At 45.2% G+C, this 14,476-nt stretch overlaps 2 protein-coding genes across 2 annotated transcripts; one reads left to right on the top strand and one right to left on the bottom strand.

Annotated features, from left to right (window-relative positions):
- Nucleotides 1-6,792: 6,792 nt before the first annotated feature.
- Nucleotides 6,793-8,245, top strand: LOC119303516 (leucine-rich repeat extensin-like protein 6). The gene is made up of 2 exons (XM_037580650.1): nt 6,793-7,351; nt 7,467-8,245. The coding sequence occupies exons 1-2, from the start codon at nt 6,840-6,842 to the stop codon at nt 8,098-8,100; spliced, it is 1,146 nt and encodes a 381-aa protein (XP_037436547.1). The 5' UTR covers nt 6,793-6,839; the 3' UTR covers nt 8,101-8,245.
- A 3,450-nt stretch (nt 8,246-11,695) lies between these two features.
- On the bottom strand, nt 11,696-14,067 carry LOC119303515 (pentatricopeptide repeat-containing protein At2g02980, chloroplastic-like). The gene has a single exon (XM_037580648.1). The coding sequence runs from the start codon at nt 14,030-14,032 to the stop codon at nt 12,221-12,223; it is 1,812 nt and encodes a 603-aa protein (XP_037436545.1). The 5' UTR covers nt 14,033-14,067; the 3' UTR covers nt 11,696-12,220.
- Nucleotides 14,068-14,476: the final 409 nt, after the last annotated feature.

The raw sequence follows: 14,476 nt of genomic DNA, 5'->3' as shown, positions 1-14,476 counted from the left end.
TACTTATCTTATGTATAACGATTGTATGCGTCCCTAACTATATAAATAATACATCATTGGTTACAGTTAAAAGGAAAATTAATGCTTAGTCCAAAATAATATATTAGTTTTTTTTCCTTACTTAGTTTAGCAAAAGAGCAATTTGATAAAAGAGATTTTTTTAGTAGAACTTTGTTGACTTCGAGTTTTAACCTTATCCACATGTAAAGCATGTATATGCAACTTGGATAAATCCATCTGGCTAGCTTTTTTATATATACAACTTGTTATTTTGTAGATGGGAAAATATGGAATTCGTATATTTGTTTTCATGTGGTTGTTAAATAGTAAAGTGTCAAATTCGTCATTTTTATAATCTCAAGTAAGGTTTCAAATTTTGATTTGAATTTTTGTGACAACATACATTGCTCGAGATAAAAAAATGACAAATTTGACCCTGCACTATATAGTGACAAATTTGACATTTTTGTATCTCGAGCAAGGTTTCAATTTTTGATTTGAATTTTTGTGACAACATACATTGATGTGTCAATGCCCTAATTTTCTCCCATATCTTTCGAACATTTTTGAATGTGCAACAGTGACCGGTGCACTGGGTAGCACCAATTGCCCCGGTGCAGATACATCTCGGGAACGTATCTGGTGCACCGGGGTAATTGGTTCTACCGATGCACCGGACCCGTTGCACATTCAAAAATGTTCAAAAAAAATCAGTGCATTGGCACAACATTAATGTATGTTGTCACAAAAATTCAAATCAAAATTCGAAATATCGCTCGAGATACAAAAATAACAAATTTGACATCAGTGTGCTAATGGGCCAAAACCGAAACCCAACTTGTGTTATGTACTATTAAGTGTCAAAATTGTCATTTTTGTATCTCAAGCAATGTTTCGAATTTTGATTTGAATTTTTTTGATAACATAAATTGATGTTGTGTCAATGTACTAAATTGTTTTTGGATTTTTTCGAACGTTTTTGAATGTGCAACGGGGGACCGCTGCGCCAGTAGCATCAATTGCCCCCGTGCACCAGATACATCCATGTAAGATTTGTTCCCCCTGAGAACAAACAACGATTTCAACCAAAGAATGGGTAAAGAAAATGGCGCTGTTGATATTTAAATAGTATCACTTTCTCCGTACAATTTGTATAGCTACAACATTCAAGTATTTGTATAGCTATAACATTCAGATATGTATGCCCAACAATATCATTCAGCTATGTATCTGACAACATCAATATATGTATCAGTATACCTATGATTTAGGACAGGTGAAGCATAAAGTTCCAGAAGACGAACATAACATAAATACATGTGTTCCTCCTTCATGTATGGCACGGCCGGCACTGGCCTTGCGCCCCTCCTCGCTGCCCGCATCGCGACCACGCCCTGCCCTGGGGTTCCGGGATGGCGGTGACGGTGGCCCACAACCACACTCTCCCTTGAGTCTTGCCCTGCCCTGGGGTTCCGGGATGGCGGTGACGGCGGCCCACAACCACGCTCTCCCTTGAGTCTTGCCCTGACCTTGGGTTTCGTGATGGCGGCGGTGGTCTCTGAAGTTGGCGGAGGAGGAGGCTGGGAACCCTGGTTCCACAATGGCGGCGGCGGCTCACAACGACGCCGTAGGAAAAAGATCGAGGCAGAAGTTGGATCGAGGGAGGAGTGGCAGTGTACGTTTTTTTCCTTGTGTAGTTTTTTTAGTGGGATTTGGCATTTTAATGGAAAGAAGAGAAAATCAAGTGAGACAGGGTGGTGGGAGGTGAGGCGGAAATAGACCAGTGAAAAGGAGAATGGTGAAAGATGAGGCAAGAATAAACCGTGGATGCTGGCCAAGAGGGGGTAGTGTCCGTACTCGCTGGCTCGCAGGCAGGAAGGTGCGCTCTCAGGTGGAGTCTGCACTCTGCAGCTAGACGAGCGTGCACAAGCAGTCACTGAAATTGTATTCCGCGTACGATGATCTCACTGTTGCCGTCGCCAACCATCAACAACTGTCAAACATTATGTGCAAGATTCCGCAGAAAAACTAAACACACGATGTGCAAGTTGCAGTGGTAACACGCTACAATAATTACTACTCCCTAAGTAAACTAATATAAAAACGTTTAGATTACTAAAATAGTGATCTAAACACTCTTATATTAGTTTACGTAGGGAGTAGTATAGTACTAGTAGTAGTAAAAAAACAAATGCATGCACGTAATGATCAACTTGGCCCGTCTCGGTCTCCTGCACTAGTGGTTGGTGAGCATGCAGTGGTTGAGCACACGTCAACCAAATCTTCAGGTCACGGAAATGGTCGACTCCCGCTTTTCCTTCCTACTAACGACGGACTGCACTCACACCAAAGACAAACGAACGAACGTCAAAGTAAAAAAGAAGCTTCTGATCTCCTGCAAGTTGCAACGGAGCAGTTTGCACAAGTTTCCATATACAATGCGCAAGTTGCGAACATGCACGCGTTTTACAGTCTTCTTCGACATGGAACTGCAGAGACTGTGTCTTATCCTCCAACACGCGTGCATATACTATATACTTTTAGAGCGAGAGAGGGACAAGGTTTACATTGCCTTCCGCTTCCAATCATACATTCTCCAAAATATAGCATGAATCTCAAAGCAAAGGTGAACGACACCACCCGTAGAAACCATGTATAGTGTTGGTATGCACCTTCGACACCACGGAGCTGGCCACACGGGCGTACGACCCGACTAGCTACACTCTGGTACGGCCAGAGCCCAGCGGTGCTCAAATTCCCTGAGAAGGTCGATTACACGGAATTCCTCGTCCCTCCCATAGTCCCATTCGGACCGTGTGCCATGAGGAAGAGAAGGAGCACCGCCAAGCCGAGGCGCAGCATAACGTCAAGGCCAACGATGTGCTCTACATAGCGAAGCTCGTTGACGCCGATCCAGAGCTCCTCGCGCGGAACATTGCATACTTCAAGGAGGAGGAGGCACGACGCAATAAATTACAAGATGGGGAGGAGGATCACCGGATCAAAGTCGAGGTCGATGAGTTGTTCGAACAGCTCGAGATGGAGCTCTTCGACGAGGAGGTGAAGCCATCTACCATCAATGACCATGAGGCCGATCCTTCTGCACCAGGGTGGTGGATATCTCGTCCGGTGATGACTTCAATGACTTTTGCAAGCCTCAAGCTACGCCATAGAGTTAGGTTTATCGTAATGTATTGCTATGAATCTCTCCTAACGTACAACCCTTTTTAGGGCACTAACTTTTGGGGCATCTATTGGAGATGCTCTTGGGCCACATGGATGGATGCACCGGATACATTCTCCTCGCAACGGAAGAATATCCGGTGCACTTGGTGCATCATACTCCTGTAGCACATATTAGAATGTTTGATTTTCTTTTTTATAAAATAGCACATTCACAACATCAATGTCCGTTGTCGCAAAATTTGAAACATAGCTAAAATGACAAATTCAACACTGAATAATACATACCATAAGTTACCTTTATATTTGGCTCATTATCACATTGATGTCAAATTTGTCATTTTGTATTTCAATCAATGTATCAGATATAAAACTTTATGACAACATACATTGATATTGTGTTAATGTGCTAGATTTTCTTTCCAGATTATTCAAATATTTTAAAATGTGCTACATCATCGAGTGCATCAGTAGCACTACATGGATGGGTGCGCCGGATACGTTCCCTTCTCACAACTTATAACTTGGAATCACGGTTGGTTCAAAGTGGCCCCACAGTAAGTCTGAATCATGCTCTCTTCAACACAAAACCTATGTATGAACTTTCAGAGATGCAAGATGAATCTGTATGTGGTCCTTACTTTAAACTGTGGAAGTACAAAAGCTTATAGCACTGGATGCAACCAATGGGAGACGTCGTACATAATACGCTCAACTGGTTTGGATGACGGTTTAGATATATACTATGTGTGTAGGCACATGTTCCTGCTTTTTAATAATCATTGTTGGTTGTGGCTTTTTTTCCTCCTCGGTGTGTTTGTGTTGTACGGGTATTGCATGATGTTACTTGCATTTTAAATAAATATAGATGTGTGCATCGCAATGATGCAGGGGCAGGGGGTTTCAATCTTCTTTTCTGAGAAAAAAACATAGCTCTGTGTATGAATGAATATTTAAGCTCAACTTTATAGAGGAAAAAAAGGGGAACTAGCTATTGCATTTTGTACAACTATAAATTTCAGAATTTTCTTGTTCAAATTAACATACATGTCTGAAATGTGATATTACATATTAAATGAGCAAAGGAGCATATACATCTCAGAATCTAGATGACCCATCACCCAACAACATTTAGGTTAAACAACCTCATGCCATAGTTATAGTTGCCTAGTTCCCATGAAGAGAATCGTCCCCAATGATAGAAAGCCCCTTTGAATAATTAAGCATTGTGGGCATTATTTGGTCAAAGAAAACATGCGGCAGACATGAGAAGAGAATACATCAATTGAAAACAGGGAGCGAATTAGCTGAAATGGCCATGTCAAACACTTAACATGCAATTGCTTAATGATAAATAAAGTGCAAATTGAACAAAATAAAACTTATACTGTATTATATTAGAAGATACACAGGTTTCTTGTGTTAATCAAGCCCGGCAAAGGATGTTCAACCGATGAGGAACCGGTACTGGATTACGACATGTAGTTGAAGACACTGCATATAATCGAAGTGGTCAGGTGAGCTTAAGCCCCCCGTAGACCTTCCACAGAATATATTAGTTAAAGTGATCATAAATCATATGCAGGGTGATATAAAATGCATCACATCATTAGGGAAAACGAGTTAGCACCTTAGCATCTCACCTCACCAGCGGCCGATCCAGAGAGCCCGACGTGCCACCTGATGCGGCTGCCGGCCGGCGACGACTAACGGCAGCAGCAGCCAGCCAGCCGCCAGTCACGTCAGAATCCGGTGCAGAACCGGGTGGTGACGTCTGAGGTTCCCGCGGCACACGAAACCGCAGAATCATGCGAGATTAAGAGCAAACTAATATCGGCAATCAAAGACCGAAAACACAATTAGGATGTGATTAACTAATGGAGATGGTTGCATTACGACATCAGTCACCATCCAGAACAGAGATTCTCATGCAGGCCAATCTATTAGTATATGCATGCTACCCTGCATCAACAGACAGGGGTGCTGTTTTTTCAGCCATGGATATATTCCCTGCGATTTATGGTTCCTGCTAGTAGATATTCTCTTTGTTTGGGTTTCTATTATAATTTTGTGGTGATTCTTTGTTTACGTTTCGATCGAGCCGTGACAGCTACCGGACGACGGTTTTCAGTTCGTGGTGTTAGAAAACTGCAGACGGGCCTGAGGTGACCTCACCACCACTAAACTACGATGATTCCCATAGTTTCAGTACAACAACTACGGTTCCTACTCTCTCGGTAGACTTTCTGGTTCACTGGTTGCTCGTGATGAAAGACGAAGGGGGTATCCAGCTGTCCTTAACAAGAGTTTGAACATTAAGCTGAATACGGATAATCTTGCACTGTCAAATGTCAACCATCCTCAAATCCTGTCGAATTCGGACGAACCCAAATGTCAATGGAAGAAGTAGAAGAATTTGTCCTAGCTAGGGTGGAACAAAAGATGCTTTTCATCACAGGAAAAAAGGTTAGGATAACAGATATTATATGCCTATCAGAAGTAGTAGACTCCTAACAGTAGCTTAAAATGATGACCACCGGCACCGAATAGTGAATGCAAGACGAAAAGGCCAACAAAGTTGCGCCTCTGCACTATGGCAAACAGGAAGAATCGATCGTCAACATTCGTGCAGGCCACACATAATTTCGGTGGTTTGTGCTGATTGGGTGGCGAAAGCATATTATACATAAGCACAAGAGCCAAAGAAGATTCGATAAAAAGGCCGACAAACACGGGGAATAACTAGAGCCAAAGGCATATCTCTCTTTCTCGCATGTTAAGTTAAAGGAAAGGATCATGTGTAGAGTAGTACAGTATAAAACTAATACTTTGCCGGGGCAGGTCATCATTTGATCCAGCACTAAAAGAACATGATTAGCACACATAATCAAGACCGGCGAGATAGATAGATAGATAGATAGATCAACATCATTGCAAGGAAATGGCGTTGTGAATGGGTGAGGATTTCCATTAACAAACACGATGCAACCGTGCGAGATAAATAAGAATCTAAATCAGAAGGCAAGTTGGGGCCAGAAGTGAGCGCAGTTAATGAATGAAGCTAAGCAATAGAAGACAAAGAGTTTTAAAGGAAATGCAAAACTTCATAAAGACAAGGCATCTTACTATGTGCACTAATTTCATCACCAATAACAGATGCATAATACTTTATGTGTGTGCTCTGTTGGTGCCACTAACTCTGAAGAACACCGTCAGTGGGATTTTGTCACTGAGTGCAGGCATCAGTCAGTCTTTGACCGTGTCCTCAGGGCCAAGGAGTCGAGCACAAAGGCACACGACAGCCAAAAGTCAATTTGCTAGGCAGGAAAAAAGACGGACGATCACCCATCACCCACTCCGCCAAAATCCGCAGTATGAACAAAATCGCGTCGCGAAAACGAAAACGAAGCGGTCAACCGAAGCTTTAGTTTTGGATGCGCGCCAATGATACCCGGACATCATCATTAAACAAAGAGAGATAGAGAGAGAGAAAGAAAGCGGACATGAACAAACGATGCACTCGCCGCCAACGAACACCCAAGGAATAATAAGAGGAGCAAGGCGCCGGCCGGCTATATAAGCCGAATTGAACGCACGGCAGGACATATGCTACAACACAAACCCCAAGAAAAGAAGCAGCAGACATTCCATTACCTATGGCGATGATGGGGTCGACGGCGGCGGTGCTCCTGGCGCTGGTGGTCGTGGCGTCGCCGCTGCTGCTGGCGGCGTCGCAGCCGGTGGGAGCGCCGCCCGCGGCGCCGGCGACCAACAACTCGCGGCTGGAGAAGGCGTACGTGGCGCTGCAGGCGCTGAAGAAGGCCATCACGGACGACCCCAAGAACCTGACCAAGAACTGGTGCGGCCCCGACGTGTGCAGCTACTACGGCGTCTACTGCGCGACGGCGCCCGACGATCCCTGCGCGCGCACCGTGGCCTCCGTGGACCTCAATCACGGCGACCTGGCCGGCACGCTGCCGGAGGAGCTGGGCCTGCTCTCCGACCTCGCCGTCTTCCACCTCAACTCCAACCGCTTCTGCGGCGCGCTGCCCGACGCCCTCCGCTCCCTCCACCTCCTCCACGAGATCGACGTCAGCAACAACCAGCTCACCGGCAACTTCCCCTCCCAGTTCCTCTGCCTCCCCAACGTCCAGTACGTCGACATCAGGTACGCACGCATCATCATCATCATCATCATCATCATCATCTGTACCTCCGGTCCTGCGCCGCACTTCACAGAGGTTTAACAACTGGCTGTCTGTCTGTCCATGGCGTCTCTCAAGGTTTAACAACTTCTGCGGCGAGGTGCCGGCGGCCATCTTCGAGAAGAAGATCGATGCGCTCTTCATCAACAACAACAACTTCGAGTTCACGCTGCCGGCCAACTTCAGCAGCTCCACGGCGTCGGTGATCGTGCTGGCCAACCTGCCGCGGGTCGGGGGGTGCCTGCCCAGCAGCATCGGCGACATGGCCGGGACGCTCAACGAGCTGATCCTCCTCAACAGCGGCATCTCCTCCTGCATCCCGCCGGAGATCGGCAAGCTGGACAAGCTCACCGTGCTCGACCTCAGCTCCAACGGCATCGTCGGCAAGCTGCCCGACACCATCGGCAATATGCATGCCCTCGAGCAGCTCAACGTCGCGAACAACATGCTTGCCGGCGAGATCCCCGAGAGCATCTGCGCGCTGCCAAACCTCAAGAACTTCACCTACTCCCACAACTTCTTCTGCGGCGAGCCGCACCGGTGCCTGGAGGTGCCCCACATCGACGACCGGCAGAACTGCATCGCAGGTCGCCCCGACCAGCGGCCCGGCGAGCAGTGCATCGAGTTCCTCCACCGGCCGCCGGCCCAGTGTGCCGCGCACGGGCAATCGTCGCCACCGCCGATGTATGCGCCTCCACCGCCGATGTACTGATACGTGGCAGACGGCAATACTGCAATTTGTAACTGTTTGCTGCCTTTGTGCCGTGAGAAAGGATAAAAATGTACACATTTGGTATATACTGTAATCTTTATTTTTCGGAAACAAGAAATAACAATGGATTGATAGATTTGCGTTACAGAACTCAACTGAAAGGCAAAGAATCATTTCAGTGTTCTTTACCTGTTCCTTCCTCGTTTCAAGAAACAATTGTTTAACAGTCTACTAGTCCTGCATAATCATATGGCAATAATGCGCTAATTTGGCGGTGTGGCTTCTGCAAAAACTTGGTGTAGTTATTAGTTGGATCGATCTGGGATGGAGTTAGTTGAGGGGCCATGCTATGTCAGAATTCAGTTCAGAATTAGTTGTTAGGACTTAGGACCACTGCTAAAAGTGGGAAAAGAGGGAGCCTATCACTGTTTTTCTCTGTAAAGGTTTAAAAGACGACTCTTCGGCTAAACTAAATAACCCAAAGTGTTAAACATATGAACCCTGGGGATTTATAAAAAGCACATAATATCATGCCATCTGGCAGCTCGGATATCAAACCCTGCCAAAGAGCTCCATTTCAAAAGGATATGGATGTCCTTGTCGAAAAAGGAAGCTACAAAAACAGAGGACGGAGCAAGTAATGGGAAAAAACATAGACAATAAAGTAAGTAAGATTCTAGCTAGGGTACCACCAAATTATGAACAGTAATGGCACAAACGCAATTGATAACGATTGGTCAGAGAAGAATTAATAAAAAGCGAGTACCCGTTCATGGATTCCAGCTGCAAAGAGGGGTTTCTTTTACTCGTTGGTTGATCAACTCAAAGGGCAAGAAGCTTCTTCTACCCTTCATCTTTGCTGGCTCCAGGCAGGCCGGGGTTCCTTTCCGCAATCCACTCGAACAAGACGGCTTCATGGTTTCACCCAACCCATGTGAATTTTGCCGCTTGACCTTGTCACACACAGCAGCACAGTAAGCTCAGACAACTGAAAGATTACGGTGTACTGTTTCAAAGTCTATCAAGTATATAATACAGTATGTCAACTAATTTTCAGAGACGGGCAACAGCGACGGGAACTGTTTGTATGGTGGCAAGAACATGTATGGTACGACTGAAGAACATAGCCACAAGAAATCGAAATAAAACACATGAAACTTAGTGGCCGTGCAGCATGGCATAACTGACCTTTTCATCATTGATGGGTTGAGTTAATGACAAGCTGGCGTATGTTAACGAGGCAAATACTCAACCTATTTGCAGATAATGGAAGAGGAAAAAGAAAATGTGGCTATGGATATGACTAAACCAGCTGTTGGACCAAGTAAAACATGCAACTTGCCCTAGAATAATCGATAAAGAAAGATGATGGCGTTCTTACCTCGTTATTTAAGTAACCGCTCATGAAGGTGCAGACAAAGTTATGTGATAATCAAATCCACCAAGATAGTAGGTAACCTAATGCATTGTCATGTTCATACGGCAAGGTCAGTCTATCAAGTTAAATGAAGCACGGCAATCTAAACATATCTCAGGATGTATAAATGGTGGCTGATTTGGCAAGCATTCATTTCAGTCATCTAAACAATGTGGTTTGCTACCCTATTTATGACATAACATCGAAATGATGATGCCGAAGACCGAACTGATACACTATTCTATGCTGGTAGCAGGAACATGGGGTCTGAGATCTAATTCAGTTATGACTATTCTTAGACATGTACTGGTAGGCGATGCCACGAGTTTTATTAGGACAGCACATGCAAGAAAGAGATGTATGACCAACCTGAACCTTAAAAGCACAGTATATGATGAAGTGTTGATTTCATTCAGTAGAAGATTAGGTTTACCAAAAAGTTTTGCATATGTCCTAATCTCCTATGAGTTATAATGAGAACAAAAAAAAAATCACAAAGTCCCCTTCCCAGAAATGTTACAGACACAATGAATTCAACCTTGGGATGTGAGTGTAACAGTGATACTATAGAAGCAGACTACAGACCATGCTCCAGTTTCACCTGAATAGTACAAGGGGAACCAATCAACTCATGCAATACCAACTTACATAGCAAATGTTGCCAGTAAATCAGGTAAAAAATCATACAGAGATAAAGATATACAGATGGTCTGATGGTCCTACCGGACATGTCATCAAGATTAGTTGAATCTGCATTGCAGTCAGAATCTTGCAACATTTTAACCTCCAATGCTGGAATGGAGCAGCCAGACTATTTCAAATTTCAATGCCAATTAACTAAGGTAATATTGACTAGACACATTTATATGTGTTTTCGGTGTCATGACACCATCTTCCGTGGAATGAACAGAGCCCATGTGACTCTGCTTTACAGCTTATTTGCGCTATCCACATTTTTCTAACAATTTGGGCTATTGAGGATCGAAGGCTCAATCATATTGTAGAAACAACCACTTATTCACAACCTGAGGCTTCATGTTGCTTTTGTCAGGCTGATGACCTTCCAGTTCGAGGGGCAGAGTTGTGTACCAAACAACTATTAGTATTTTCCTTTCCTTGGAAACATTTTAACATTTCGACTACTATTATCTGATAATTATCCCATGTAAGATATGATCTAACTCCACAGCAGGGCACGGTGCTGATCTGCATTGCTAGCATGGATCTGGTCAGTTGGAGAAAATCATCGGGCTAATCTGTAGAATACATAGCAACTTTATTCATAAAATAAAGTGACAAAACATCTGTTTTCCTCTCTTTCCATGTGCAACAGTAATAGTGCTGACAACAAAATAAGATTAACAACATTTTAAGGTCCAGATGGCATTGTTTTATCATTATACATCGGGGAAGATATGAACCTCAGAAAACTGAGTGAAACAATCATGAAATGAACAAACTAACACCATCAGAATCACCTGTTTGGGCTTATGGGCTTGACATAATATGTGAGTAATATGAAAAGAAGATGGCAGGAAACGATTTTAAGTTGCTGTTGTGCATTATCAAGTGGGGATGTGAAAATGGTAAATAACTAAAAATGAGAGGGGTGTCAATTAACTGACAAGTTTGCAAGGTATATGCAAAATGCATTGAGTTCAGGTATTCAGTCTTTACAGAATTTGGAGAAAAGGTGTCCCTGAACCCATACCCCATACCAACTAGCTGCATTTGCAGTAAGACTTCAAAATATCAAAGAAATGTACTTATAGTTAAAAAAATGGGGAATTGCATTCAACAACAACAACAAAGCCTTTAGTTAAAGTTGGGGTAAGCTAGAGCTGAAACCCATAAAGATCTCGAAACCAACTCATGGTTCTGGCACGTGGATAGCTACTTCCATGCAATCCTGTCCATGGCTAGTTCTTTGGTGATGGGGAATTGCATTCAATGAATAATAAATCAGGTGACCATAGTATGATCGTCGAATTAACTAAACAGGGTTTTCAAGTTAAAAATTAAGATTTATAAAGAAACAAAATGCAACTAGAAACATTATTTTTCAACACCACAAGTGTTATACATCTTTCTGTTGAGAAAAGGAAATAAACAGTTCGGTACAACCAAGTTCAAGCTCCATCGAAACAGTATATCAGAACAAATAGAACAAAAAGGAAAAGAAAAGAAAATGTCAGGACTGTTACAGCTAATAGAGAATTATAACTGCATACAGACTCCCATGTTAGCAATCAATTACATTCATGCTAAGAAGTAGTACTGCAATCTGCCAATAGACTCCTATATTAGCTCACAACCTCACAGTATGATGCACATGTCAACTCCCTATCAAATAGGTTCCATCTTCTCATAGAATTTTCTTTAGAATATTTACAAGAATGTAGGAGGTTGTCTGCATACACTAATGCTATACCTATAAGGTTGTAACAGATAGTAATGCTCTGCAAGGATCATGGTAAAACATGCAACTCAGGCCATCAGGAAGTTATGGTATTTGGCACGGGTATGACTAAACAGTACATGTCCAGTAACAAACTTTGGGTTAGTTCTTATTGTTCAGTGCCATCAGTATTTGAAAATACTCTTCAATTGTCAGTTAGTTTGGCATGCATATAGAAGTTGACCGTACCTGAATGGACACAACAGAGATAGAGCATAGTGAAACAAAAATTGTGTTCCTAAAATCTACCAGTAGTCTCCACAAGAGCAGACCCCATCCTCAAAGTGGTGGAAACGATTTAGATCTCTGAGTATGATCCGCCTATTAAAGAGCATAGAGACAAGCTTTGCCATCGAATGACAATCTGGACATACACGAAGGTTCTTGACAACACGGAGAGTAGTTCCTGGAGATGTGTTTAAAAGCCCGAAAGAAATCGCCAGCTTCTCACTATGGTATCTTAGGCTTGTGGCCTTCTCCTCCTCACCCATTTGAACATGGAAGACCTGAGACGTATTAGGGACATAACCAACAAGTTTGAGCTGCTCAATCACTTCATCAACCATTCGGCATGCATCTTGTGATTGTGGGTGTCTTCCATCTCCTGCGAAGAACTCATGAACCCTGTTATCTATCTCAATTGAGCTACAGCCAGGCACCTTTACCGCCCCCTTTTCATTCATCAGCTTCCTTACCCTGTTCATCTCTTCCCATTCCCCAGTGTTGGCGCACAAATTCGAGAATATTACATAGTCACCACCATGAGTATCATCCAGCTTGAGAATCCTCTCAAAGACACGTTTTCCAAGATCAACAGCTCCATGGCTTCCACAGGCAGAAAGCAACGTCCTCCATAAGATGGCGGTGGGCTTTATCGGCAGTTCATCAATGAACTGGTAAGCCTTTTCAAGCTGACCTGATCGGGCTAGCAAATCAGTCACGCAACCATAGTGCTTTATCCCAGGAACTATACCATACTCTCTCATGCTGTCGAAGTATTGTAGCCCTTCGCTCACCATGCCAGAATGGCTACAGGCATAGAGCACGCCTAGGAATGTGACCGCATCAGGCTTTATCCCTTGCTTCTTCATCTCTTCGAACAGTGAAATGGCCTCCCTGCCGTAGCTGTGGTTAGCATACGCCACGATCATCACGGACCAAGCTTGCCTATCCCTTGATTCCATCCCCTGGAACACATCAATGGCATCCTCCAAGCTCCCGCACTTCCCATACATGTCGATCAGCGCAGTGTTGACCTTCACAAGAGAGTCAAGCCCTGCCTTCCTGACATAGTCGTGGATCCACCTCCCCAGCTCCAGTGCTCCCAGCAGCGCGCACGCCGAGAGCACACTGGTCACCGTGATGGACGTCGGCTTGAGCCCCTTGGCCTGCATCTCCCGGAACAGCACCAGCGCCTCCCCGGGCCGGCTGCTCCTGACGGCGGCGGTGATCATCGCGTTGTACGAGACCACACAGTCCCCGTCCGGCACCCTGCCGAACATCACGTGGGCGGACCGCGCGTCCCCGCACTCGGCGTACATGTTGATCAGCGTGGGCAGGACGTACTCGTGGTCCGCGGCGCCGGTCTTGACGGCCACGCCGTGCGCCTGCCGGCCCTCCTCCCCGGCCCGCGCGGCCGCGCACGCCTTGAGCAGCGACACGAACGTGTACGTGTCCGGCGCCACGCCCTCCTCCAGCATCCGCACGAACACCCGCGCCGCCTCCTCGGCGGCGCCGTCGGCCGAGCGCGCGTACCCACGCAGCAGCGTGTTGTACCAGACGACGTCCCCGGGGCTGGGGATTCTGTCGAACACCTGGCGTGCGTACTCGAGGTGCGCCGGGGCCGCGCCCTGCTCGGTGCAGAGCGTGAGGAGCCTGGTGACGAGGGCCGGGTGCGCGCCGAGGCCGGACTTGACGGCGGCGGCGTGGAGCTGGGCGAGCGCCCGGAGGCTCGTGCAGTGCGGGAGGTGGGGGAGGAGCGGATGGTGCGACGGCGGGCTCTTGGATTTGGCGGGAAGGAGAGGGGTGGGCGTGGCGGTTAGAGGCGAGGACGACATGGCCGTCGTGCAATGCTGCCTATCCTCTGGCTGCGAGTGGGTCGTCTCACTCTCCACCTCGTCGCCCGGAGAAGATTACATCACACGGCGTCGGATGCTTTGCGGGTTGGGCTTACATGTGGGCCCATCGTGTCAGAGACCATTTAAATGTAAAAGAAAATTATACTGTATACGAGTATTTGTTTCGCAAAACCTTTTTTCGGTTTTCTTTTGTGTTCCGTAATGTTTTGATAAATAAGCGTATAGTTTTTGTGCTTTATTACTCTTTTGTTTTTGAGTTGCTGATAAAGACCACATGAAAAGGTGACTGTGTAGATAAAAAAATTATCAATATCTTGTTTTTACAACATTTTTACGGTGAATAGTTCTACTCCTCACATGATTCTGAAAATACGAGTCTAGAGAAATGTATTTGGATGAAAACTTCATTGTCTATTCCGGTTG

Source organism: Triticum dicoccoides, chromosome 5A, assembly GCF_002162155.2.
Source record: "Triticum dicoccoides isolate Atlit2015 ecotype Zavitan chromosome 5A, WEW_v2.0, whole genome shotgun sequence".
NCBI lineage: Eukaryota > Viridiplantae > Streptophyta > Magnoliopsida > Poales > Poaceae > Triticum > Triticum dicoccoides.
The sequence above is the reverse complement of the archived record's forward strand: the minus strand, read 5'-3'. Positions and strand labels throughout refer to the sequence as shown.

Coding starts and splice junctions, on each gene's coding strand:
- LOC119303515 (XM_037580648.1), bottom strand. CDS start 14,032: ATGTCGTCCTCGCCTCTAACCGCCACGCCCACCCCTCTCCTTCCCGCC.
- LOC119303516 (XM_037580650.1), top strand. CDS start 6,840: ATGGCGATGATGGGGTCGACGGCGGCGGTGCTCCTGGCGCTGGTGGTC. Junction 7,352..7,466: donor GTCCAGTACGTCGACATCAG/GTACGCACGCAT, acceptor GCGTCTCTCAAG/GTTTAACAACTTCTGCGGCG.